General features: G+C 36.0%; 1 protein-coding gene across 1 annotated transcript in view; it reads left to right on the top strand.

Moving 5' to 3' along the window:
- The window catches only part of IPO11 (importin 11), a 196,689-nt gene that overhangs the window by 94,381 nt on the left and 90,154 nt on the right, over window positions 1-12,154 (top strand). The window contains exons 22-24 of the mRNA XM_019414324.2: window positions 3,545-3,621; window positions 11,348-11,427; window positions 11,804-11,884. Of these exons, the coding sequence (XP_019269869.1) occupies window positions 3,545-3,621; window positions 11,348-11,427; window positions 11,804-11,884 (238 nt within the window). The remainder of the gene's footprint in view (window positions 1-3,544; window positions 3,622-11,347; window positions 11,428-11,803; window positions 11,885-12,154) is intronic.

The raw sequence follows: 12,154 nt of genomic DNA, 5'->3' as shown, positions 1-12,154 counted from the left end.
TAGTGCCTTGACTTTGTTTCTCTTTCTTTCCTTTCTTAGCATTCACTTGTTTAATCTGGAGTGGTCGCCATGTCATAGTACTTTTAAGTACTTTAAACTCTGCAAGATTTTTTTGCCTTTTTGTTTTTAAGTTTATTTATTTTGAGAGAGTATGAGCGGGGGATAGCCAGAGAGAGAGGAAGAAAGAGAGAATCCCAAGCACGCTCCACATGGGGCTGTAACCCACAAACCGTGAGATCATGACTTGAGCCAAAACCAAGAATTGTACGCTCGACCAACTGAGCCACCTAGGCGCCCCAAGATTTCTTCCTTTTTAGAATAGTATGGCTTGTATTTGGGAAGCTAGCATAGGTAGGTAGTGAGAGTGACAATGACCTGAATGCTCTTTTTACTAAGATAATGACAGTGGGAGGGAAAGAGTCACATGGAGTCTTAATTTGGGCCCAGTGACAGAGCTTCAAACGTATTCTGAGATTTAGAAGATGCCCATCAATTGTTTTCTCACTGAAATATCATGACTGGATTATGGTTTTTCTTTCGGTTTCATTTTTGTTTTAAAGGGGAATAGGAAAGAATTTTAAAAATCTTTTCTTTCATTTTATTCTTGAGAAATGGAATCATGGAATCAAATCCTCTTCTTGTTGATCAAAGTATCTAAAGCTACCACTGCTTGTGTGTGTGGCCTGTACTTCATTTTGTGGGTGGCTGCTTTCTTCTATGTCCCCCTTCTTCTTCCTAATTTTGACATTTAAGATTTGTGAAATAATTCATAGATACAAAGTAATAGGGAAGTCATATTGTTTGTAATTATTTATAACTTACATAAAATGAAAATCCATTTTCTGTACCCTGGTGAAGCTGTGGGAGAGTAAGAATGTCTGTGAAGCCCATGGTGTGGGATGTTTGTTGGATTCTCCTGTTTTCATTGCAGGGATGAGCCGGTGTACCAGTATTTTTTGTTTTCATTCCTTGGTTTATTTTCTTGTGGCTTGCTGTTTTTACAATCACGTTTGTATGTGACTCTACACAATGTATCTTACCTTCATATAAATTTTACAATAGGTGTTCTAACTTAATTTTTTTAGCTCCCTGTTCTAAGATTCACCCATATTGCTGAGTTTAATGGTGTGAATGTAACAGTTCGTTTACTCATATGCCATTTTGTCGGATGTTCAGATAATGCACCCTGAACATTTTTGTACATGAAAAAGTATGCAGATGTATGAGGCCTTATTCATGAGGTCATAGGTGTGTGCACATAGACATATTTCACTAGTTCAGATAATAATACTTACTTTCCAAGTCTTGATACCAACTTCATCCTGTCAGCAGTGTGCAAGAGTTTTCACTTTTTTATAGCTTTGCCAGTATTTATTAGGTCAGACTGAAAATCCTGGTAATATGGTAGGGGTAAAATTGTACCTTGTTTTGCTTATAATTTGCATTTGTAATTTTGGCTGTGATTTGATTACTGGTTGGGTACAATATCTTTTTATACTTTTAATAGTCAAGTTTATTGCCAATTTTTGTATCCTCTGGATCGCTTGTTCGTTTGTTCTATATGTTTTTCTCTTTCTAACCTCTTTTGTATATTCCTTTGAATACTGTTCCCTTTTCACTTATATATATATTAGAAACAGTTTTCTCCCACCATGTGACTTAGATTTTGACAATTTTGAGACATCTTTTGACATAGAGTAATTGTTAACTTTAATGTAGTCCTATTCATCTTTTTCTGTAGTCTTTCTTAAACCTAAAGCTATAAGTATGTACTGCTAACATCTTATAAAATAAAGACTTACACTTCTCATATAAATACTGGAATTAATTTCTGTATTTTGTGTGGGGTAGAGGCCCAGTAGCTTCCCACCAATGCCTGAGTTTTCCAACCTTTCTTAACCTAGGAACCGCCTCTGTCATAAATGAGTGGGTCTGTTTCTTGTGGTATTCTTTTTATATTAAATACATTAGTTTTAGAGTGAGTCATAAAGCAAGTGCCCCCCCCCCCCCCCGCCATATGTTTTTTTTCTTGATAAATTTCTTGTTTATTCTTGGTCATTTGCCTTCTAAATCATTTTAGAATCCATCTTCCTAATTTCTAGGGGAAAGTCTATGGAGAGTTGAAGTTTTATTGATTCTCTATAACAGTTTAGAGAGAATTGACATCATTATGATGCTAGATGTTTGTATCAGTGATTCTTAAAATAACATCTATTTAAATACTTTGTTTCTAAGTTTTATTTGAGAGAGACAGAAACACTGTAAGTGGGGGAGAGAATTGACATGATTATGATGCTAGATTTTTGTATTAGTGTTTCTTATAATAACATCTATTTAAATATTTTTATTTTGTTTTTAAGTTTTACTTTATTTGAGAGAGACAGAGACCCTGCAAGTGGGGGAGAGTCAGAGAGAGGGAGAGAGAGAATCCCAAGCAGGCTCTGAGCTGCCAGCACAGAGCCCGACAGAGGGCTCAAACTCACAAAACTGGGAGATCATGACCCCAGCTGAAAGCAAGAGTCGGACACTCAACTGACTAAGGCACCCAGGTGCCCCAACATCTATTTAAATCTTAAGTATTTGTTTTGAGTGTAGAAACTGAGTTCATTTTTGTATGCAGTGTATTGATATTTACAGCATCCTTGTTGAAGTCGCTTAGTGATTAAAATACTTCATGAATTCTTTCTCTCTTTTCTGTCTGTCACACCTGTTGTAAATAAAGCCTATTTAACTTTCTCTTCTCACCCTTGTGTCTTATTAACTTAGTTGGCATATCATGTGAGGAACCGTCCATATATACACTCAGTAGATGGGAAGGTAGGCAAGGTAATAGAAGAAATTTTTTGAGATGTGATTCTGTTTTTCCAGAGAACGGCTTCAACATATCATTAGGTGTGTTTTCTTTGAGTGTTGGATAGGTCCTCTCTTACCAGATTAAGGATTTACTTTCTGTTTGTAATAGGATAAGCGTTTTTATAATGAATGTTAGATTTTGAATAGGATCCCCTCCTACTCCTTTCTTGCAACTATTGTGACAATCATGGTTTTTTTTCTCCTTTAACTTCTTTGGGTGAGGGGTGAGGAAGTAAACCAAATGCACACTTAGGTGATAAACCACAACCCATATATATTTTATTTTTTATAGATTTATTCTTTCATATTGCCCAGTGTCTTGTTGAAAGGGCACATCAGTTACATGTGACAGAACAATATAAAAAGAACAAGACAATTTTATGTTTCCTTGACCATTCCATAATAATCATGCTTTTGCTGTATCATTAAAATTTTATTGTAAAGACATTTTGTAGTTGTAAATATTTTAATATGTAGTTACTTCCCTTACTATTTTTGCTGTGTATATAGAAAATAATAATGTGCGATGTGTAGATACGTTTTTCATTTGATACAGAAAGATAACTTTTGTAACTTGCTGTATTGTTCATTTTTCTTTCTTCCTTTAGATGGGACAGTTTTTTAGTAAGTTGTATTGTTAAGAGCTTAATGGCTATAGAAAGAGATTCAGCTATTTGTTTTTTCTTCCTAGGTTAGTGACTTTGGAAAACAGCCCATGTGTTACACCGGAGTTGCTTCGCATATTTCAGAATATGTCCCCCCTTCTTGGTATGTATTAAAATGTAAACTTAATACTGTTTTTGAATGCAGCCCTCCTTTGGGGCCTTATTGGGTGACTTTAAATTTTTTTTTTTTTTTAACGTTTATTTATTTTTGAGACAGAGAAAGACAGAGCATGAACAGGGGAGGGTCAGAGAGAGGGAGACACAGAATCTGAAACAGGCTCCAGGCTCTGAGCTGTCAGCACAGAGCCCGACGCGGAGCTCGAACTCACAGACCGCGAGATCACGACCTGAGCCGTAGTCGGCCGCTTAACCGACTGAGCCACCCAGGCGCCCCTTGGGTGACTTTAAATTATACCTTCCATTTTACACAAGTTCCTGATACTCACAAGTTTAATAGTGTTTTAATAGTTTGTGGATTTTTTTTCCTACATAACTTTGTAAAACCATTTCTACTTTGTGAAGAGTGAACACTAAATTTACTAAATCACTAAAAAAAGTCTTCTTGGAAATCTAATTCTGTGTTTAGTTTTAACTTTGTTAAAATTTCTGTGTTTCATAGCAGATTCTATAAAGTATTTAAAAGACAATATTATAAAACTGCATCTGTATACCGTGGTTTCATCCAGTTTGTTTTACAAAGTGATTTTATGCTATCAGATTTATGCTATCACAAAGGAGCTCTGTAAATATTTTTTTTTCTTTTTTTTAATTCTTAAATTTACTTTGAGAGAGAGACAGTGTGAGTTGGGAGGGCAGAGACAGGGAGAAAGAGAATCTCAAGCAGGCTCCCAGCTTCCAGCACAGAGCCCAGTGTGGGGCTTGAACTCATGAACCGTGAAATCATGACTTGAGCTGAAACCAAGAGTTGGATGCTTAACTGACTGAGCCCCCATACGTGTTTCTAATTTAGCCTAAGGAAGCAACAATGTGAAGACTGTTAACTACTGGCAAATATTTATTGTTTGTTGATGTGTTACTTATGTATAGAGATGTGACATCATGAAGCTTAGTGTTCTTTTTGTCTTTTAAGGTTTATTTTGTGAGAGAGAGAGCATGCGAGCAGGGGAGGGGCAGAATGAGAGGGAGAGAGAGAATCCTGAGCAGGCTCTGAGCTGTCGGTGCAGAGCCATTCGTGGGGCTCTAGCTCACAAACAGTGAGATCATGACCTGAGTCGAAATCAAGAGTTGGATGCTAAACTGAGCACCCAGGCACCCTATCCCGAAGCTTGATGTTCCTGGAGCATCACTTGTGGCACATGGGATAGGGGAACTGGACACTCTGCAAGGAATGGGGCCTTAGTTTCTTTCAGCCACCTTGGATGAGATCTAATTGTTGTTCTGTTTTTCAATCTGAACATGGATTATGATGATAATTCTCAAGGAAATAAATACTTTTCTGTTAGATATCACTACCATTCACAAGTATGTAGTATTTTACATTGAAAAAATGAATAATTGTTCATGGAGATTTTACTTCGTGAGGGATTTTAATCATTGGAGATTCACATTTTTTTTCTTTCCAAGATTTCATTTAAATTCAGGTTGGTTAACATTCGGTGTAGTATTGGTTTCAGGAGTAGAATTTAGTGATTCATCACTTACATATGACACTCGGTGCTTGTCACAACTGCCGACCTTAATGCCCATCACCTGTCTAGACCATCTGCCCACCCATCTCCCCTCCAGCAACCCTCAGTTTTCTGTATTTAAGAGTCTTTTAGGGTTTGCCTCTCTGTTTTTATCTTATTTTATTTTTCCTTCCCTTCCCCACATATCATCTGTATTTTTTCTTAAATTCCACATGTGAGTGAAATCATATGATATTTGTCTTTCTCTGACTGACTGACTTCAGTTAGCATAATACAGTCGAGTTTCATCCACATCAACTCATGGAGTAATACAAGGATTATATACGGTGCTATTTAGTCACCTTTCTGGTTCTTTTCCAGTCTGTAAAATACTATCATTTATTTATAAAATGTAAAAATTTTTTTCCATTCATAGTATTCTTCAAGCATCTTTAATTCCTTCATTAGAACTTTGTATACACTAACTGAATATTGTCAGGAGAGGGCATTTATGGCAATATCTGAAGACTTTTTTCTGGGAACTTATTTGTAGTGAGCAGTTTTATTAGAGGCAGAAATATTGAGGTACAATGATGCACTGGAAAAGTAGATAAACTTTTTGAAAGTATCAACAAATGTGGATTAAAACACTATTAAAACTGATTAGAAAACATCTCATTTGCTGGGTGGTATTAGTGGGCAGATAATATAACTAGTCCTTTGTGTTTTTTTCTGAGATCTTCTGTTATCCTGTTCTTCATATAAATCTCAAATAATACCAAAATACCCATTGTTTTCCATTAAAGAGCCACTTGCCATTTATCATAAAGTGTCCTTATAAAAATGTTGAAAAAATTCCCAAAGATGAAGACTGTGTCAATAGACCACTTATTGCTAGTCTTGTAAGAAAAGTTGTGTCTGTCTTTAAGACACCACAGAGAAATAGAGTGGGAATCCTTTCATTTCCCTTAACTCTGGCAGAGGCCTTTTAGTTCTATTCTTCCTAACTTGGAGACCACATACAGTGCCATTCTGGGTAATCCACAGTTGTTCTTTATATTTGACCGAGGAATAGAAACCTCAACTGGAGCCATTATCAACGTTGTCATGAACAGGATTCAGACATTTTCCTTTATGGATATCTTCTTAAGTAAAAATGGCTGACTCCTGTTCACGACAAAGTGGGTAGTCACAGTGATTTCACTTTACCTGTGTTCTTTGACCCCAAATTCAGCATACCTGACCTTTACAGTATAGCAGGAGAAGGGTTGGTACACTGGAAAAAGAGACATAAAAGCATTGACTAACCCTACTGTGATTTTATGACAGTATTTTGAGTGTAGATTTAGGTAAACACTATGGTACAGTTTACCATAGAAAGCTTTGTAGTTGATGCATAGTCTTTCCAAATCAGTAAGGACTTCTATGTGTTAAGAACATTCTCTGGCACATACTAAAGATTATTTAAGTATTTTGCAATTATATGTGTTACTGTTAATATTACTGTTGTTTTAAAAGAAAAGCTAACCAACCTTTTTAGGATTTGTTACTTAACTGGATCAAAAACTAGTGAAATTGTAGAGCACCTGGGTGGCTTAGGCGGTTAAGCATCTGACTCTTGATTTCAGCTCAGATCATGATCTCACTATTGGTGAGATCAAGCCCTGCCTTGAGTTCAGTGCTGACAGCACTGAGCCTTCTTCGGATATTCTCTCCCCCACCCCCCCCCACTCTCTCTCTCTCTCTCTCTCTCTCTCTCTCTGTCCCTCCCTCCCTCCCTCCCTCCCTCCCTCTCCCTCTCCCTCTCCCTCTCCCCCTCCCCCTCCCCCTCCCCCTCCCTATCTGTTGCTCTTCCCCACCCACCAAGAGTACTCATACATGCACTCTCTGTTCCTCCCCCACAAACGCACGCCCTCTCTCTGAAAATGAGTAAACATTGTTTAAAAAAGAACTAGTGAGATTTCATCCTTGTGATATTGATATTTGATGTAAACTTTTTTAATTTTCAAAAGTTTTAAAAATTCTGTATTTTACAGATAGTAGCAGTGAATATAGATGATATAGATGCTTTTGAATTAGTTTATTCCCTGCTTTTCTCTTTGAAAGCAAACATTATGTGTAATTTGTTTTATGTATTATGGTATGTATATTTGGTTTGGTAATATGAAGAAATCATGTTTACACGTTTAGTAACCTTGACATCAGTGTTAACTTTTTTTTGAGTATTGTAAAACTAATTTCCACATACAGCATTTTGCGTATACATTCTTTTATATGAGGTTTAAAATTTACTTTGAAGTCCAACCAGAGTATTAATTTTAATCATTTAAGAATACAGATCAAAAGAAAACTTGCTTATCTTATCAGTGAAAACACATTCTTTCTTTTTATATCTGTGATTTTTATTTATTTAAAAAAAATTTTTTTAACGTTTATTCATCTTTGAGAGACAGAGTAAGACAGAGCATGAGCGGGGAAGGGGCAGAGAGAGGGAGACACAGAATCCGAAGCAGGCTCCAGTCTCCGAGCTGTCAGCACAGAGCTCAGTTCGGGGCTCGAACTCACAAACTGCGAGATCATGACCTGAGCCAAAGTCGGATGCTCAACTGACTGAGCCACCCAGGCGCTCCAATATCTGTGATTTTTAAAAAGTTACTTAGTCAATATGATAGCTGTTACATTTTTATAAGTAGAAATAAAGCTATTGGCAGGAATTTTCTCATTTTCGTTTAAAATCCATAAAACCAACAATATTGAATATTATTAGATGTTTAAGTTAATGGTTTTTAAGATATGTTAATTAAGTGTAAATAAATCCAGGGCTAAAATTCATTTTATATCCTTTTTCCTAAATATATGTAGAATCAGAGGAATTTAAAGTAGAACCAGAGGCTATAATTAAAAGTAATTCAGATAATGTAGTTCTAAAGGCTTGTTTTTAAAATCCTTTAAATCTATTTTATAGTGTTAACTTAGTATTCTCATTACTTACAAGATACATATCTGACTGGCTCTTGTCCATGTTACCATAAATGTCAAACTAATGTTCCTTGACCCATCAAATTTTTCTGCTGGTAACTTGCTTTCTAATTTGGAAGGGACTTTTCCCTCTCTAACTTCATGATAATGTAGGCTCTTTTACACATTTTAGCCCTCATATATTATCACAACTTGAAATAAAAAGAAATTGTGATAGTCACATTTCCAAACATAAACATTAAGTAGTATGGTTAGAGTTTTCTACTCAATTTTATTAACATTATTCAGTAATTTGTTCTCTTTGTCCTATTACAGAGACTTTAAGAAAATAAATAAAACATAACATGAAGGTGCAGATTACAGGAGGAAAAGAATAGAGGGGGTAAAAAAAAGGATTTGCAGAGTATAAATTATAATTAGACTAATAGATACAAATCATATATAGACATAGCACAATTAGATACTATGGGTCAGAGATTTGCCTCTGATTTCATTCACAAGCTATGAGAGAAACACTTGACCACTTAAGTTAGGCGTTTTCAGTGTGGACACTGTTGACATTTTGGGTCAGGTCATTTTTTGCTTTGAGGTGCTGTCATGTGCATTGTAGGAAGGTTAGTTGCCTCCTTAACCTCATTCCACTAGACAGTTGTAACAACCAGAGTTTCCAGCCCTTGCCATGTATCTCCTGGGAGGGCAGTAGCCCCTGCTTGATAGCATTTGATTTAAATTATTCACAGGGTCTGAAAGTAAATACAGGGCACCTGGGTGACTCAGTCGGTTGAGTTTCCAACTCTTGATTTCATCTCAGGTCATAATCCCAAGGTTTTGGGATTGAGCCTTGCTTGGGATTCTCTCTCTCCATTTGCTCCTCTCTCCTCGGGTGTGCTCTCTCTCTCTATATATATATAAAATAAAACAAATAAAATAAATACGATCTCTTGCATGGTTGAAGTATGGCTCTTTTTTTTTATTAAAAAAAATTTTTTTAACCTTTATTTTTGAGAGTGAGGGAGGGAAAGAGCAGTGGGAGAGGGCTAGAAAGGGGGAGACGGAGGATCTGAAATCGGCTCTGACACGGTGAGCACAGAGCCTGACACGAGGCTCGAACTCACAAACCATGAGATGGTGACCTGAGCTGAAAGCAAGCGTTGGATGCTTAACTGACTGAGCCACCTTAAAGCATAGCTCCTTCTGATATTAGACTGGACAGTAATTTTTCTTCAGAGTGTCCGTAGGAACTCATGGATATAATGAATAACATTCGTTATACTTTAAACTAGATAAATTTATTAATTTTAAGTGTATTTTTAATGTCAGTATTTAATACTTGCTGATAATAGCATGTCCTAGAAAATTCAGTCAAAGCTAACCTTGGCATGATAGAGGCATGGAAAACAGTATGAAGTGAACTAGTCACTTGAGTGTTTGCCTCTCTAGATGCACCCAGGAATAGTGTTTAAAGTGTCTGCAAGAAGAGATGGACACTGTGGTTTTGGAAATTAATCCTTCTTAAATATTGTTCCCTTCATGGTATATATTGATAAGATTTTAGATGTCAGTGATTTAGAAATTACATTCCCTGATGTGCCTGTACTGTGGCCTTTTTAAGCTCTTATTTAAGCAAGACCTTTCTGCCTTACTTGTAATCATTGCCCATCTCTTTTTCAGTGTTGGTCTGCTAAACAGTGTGCCCAAGTCCAGACTTGACTTTCTCCTTGAGGAGAAAAAGACAATGAATTTCTTGTAAGAATTATTTTATCCAGGGGTGCCTTGAGTGGCTCAGTCGCTTAAGCATCCTACTCTAGGTTTTAGCTCAGTTCATAATATCACCGTTTGTGAGTTCGAGCCCCATGTTGGGCTCTGTGTTGATAGCTCAGAGACTGCTTGGGGTTCTCTCTCTCCCTCTCTCTATGCCCCTCCTCTGCTCCCACATTCTCTCTCTCAAAATAAATAAACTTTGAAAAACAACAACAACAACAACAGCTTTATCCAATATAAAGGCGTGCTCCTTTATCCAGAGATTTTGTCATCTTACGTGAAAAATATTTAGATGATAGCTTTTATTATTTCTATGTCTTTTCATTAGTATGGTAACAATTTCATCCATCTCTGTCCCTTCCACTTTTTTCATTTTAAACTGGTCTGTTGAATCCTAAAGTATGTACTGAATGTGCCTTTAAAAGACGTTTTGAGCTGGAAGTAAGATGGTCCGATACTTTTGAAAGTACATGGGAAGTTCTCATCCAAATAGAATGTCTTCTCACTTTGCTAGGATGGGAATTAATTGAGTGCCAGAGCCTAGGCCAATATTTTGTCAGAAAAAAAAATCTTTTTTAATCGTATTATAAGTAGAATTTTGAAAATATTAGCAACAAAGAATGGCAGATGTTAAATGTAGATTTTGGGGTCATGTTTTGATCTGTATAGTTATATACATAAGATCTGTAGTCTGTTGTATTATACGTGATAAGATGTAAAATAACACTATGAACATTTGATGATATACAATTTTAATAAAATAGCTTTCTACTCGAATAGCTAAAACACAATATCCTTGTGCTATTCTGGTAGTTACAGTTTTTTAAATTTATTTATTTTGAGAGAGCTTGCATGAGCAGGGTAGGGACTGAGAGCGGGGGAGAGAGAGAATCCAAGCAGCCTCAATGCCATCAGTGTGGAGCCCAATGTGGGGCTTGAACCCATTAACTGAGATCATGACCTGAACTGAAATCAAGAGTTAGACGCTTAATGGACTAAGTCACCCAGGTGCCCCTGGTAGTTACATTTTAAGAACATCTTTTATGTGTAAGTTCTTATAGGGGAGGAGATTTGAAGATGATCAAGGATTGAGAATTATCTAAATGGTTTAAGTTTTTGGAGTGTAACAGGGACTCTTTCCATAAGTAGGGCACTAGCAGTAGAAATGTAGTTTGAAACAAAAGGTTGGTTCATTTGGTTACATAATTCTTTTCTGAAGGGAAAAAAAGCCTGGTCCTTAATATCTTTTTCTGAATTGTTTTAACTAGTGGAGGTGTATGAGAAAGTACTCAGGTATAGGTTGATGTCAGTTTTTAGATAGCTATCTATATCTTAGTAGTCTGAATAGCACTCAGAAAAGATTTGTAAAGAAGGGTATATAACTTAGTTCTAAATAAATTGTTTCATTTAAACTGTGAACATTGAATTAATTTTTTCTTTTTCAAATAAATTTATTGGCAGAACTAAGTTCAGAAAACCTCAGAACCTGCTTTAAGATCATCAATGGTTATATCTTTTTATCATCAACAGAATTTCTACAGGTATGGTTTAGTAGTTTCTGCGTTGTAAAAATTTATGTAGTTATTTGATTGTTGCTCATTTGAAATCAAGAGGTACCTTTTACAAATTTTAAAGATCGCTCTATTACTTTAAAGAGAGAAAAAAACTTTGTAAGCCCTGTAAGGCAGATAGGATGCAGATAAATGTATCCTTATATTTCTGTAAAAATCAGTAAAGCAGTGAACTGTATTTTTATTTTCTAAGCTTTTCCTTCTTAAGAGTTCTAATTGAAACTTTATATGATTAGACCTTAAGTATATAATGCACAAATAGGTGATAGTTCCACATTGAATTTTTGCCTTTTTTAATACTGCAAATGTATTCATATGTATATTTTGACTTCTGATTGAATTTCAGACATACGCAGTAGGTCTATGTCAATCCTTTTGTGAGCTGCTAAAGGAAATTACTACTGAAGGTCAAGTTCAAGTGCTCAAGGTATTGTCCTCTGTTAAATGAATATTGTAAGTTTTCCATCTGTATTTTGCAAAATTGGACCTTCATTTGGGTTTGGATGATTGGCAAGAGTACTAGACAGTTTTTTCTTTTAAAGTTATTTAATTTCTCTGAACCAGGGATCTCAAACTTGAATGTGCATACAGATCTCCTGAGGATGTTGTTAAAATGCAGATTCCACGTTTCTGACAAGGTCCCTGCTGATGGGACCTTAATCAAGGCCCATTCCTCCTCCCCCATTCTGAAACCTTA

Source organism: Panthera pardus, unplaced genomic scaffold (genome assembly GCF_024362965.1).
Source record: "Panthera pardus isolate Hobbes unplaced genomic scaffold, ASM2436296v1 HiC_scaffold_2, whole genome shotgun sequence".
In the NCBI taxonomy this organism is placed as follows: Eukaryota; Metazoa; Chordata; class Mammalia; order Carnivora; family Felidae; genus Panthera; species Panthera pardus.
Note: the sequence above shows the minus strand (reverse complement) of the source record. Positions and strands in the feature narration are given on the sequence as shown.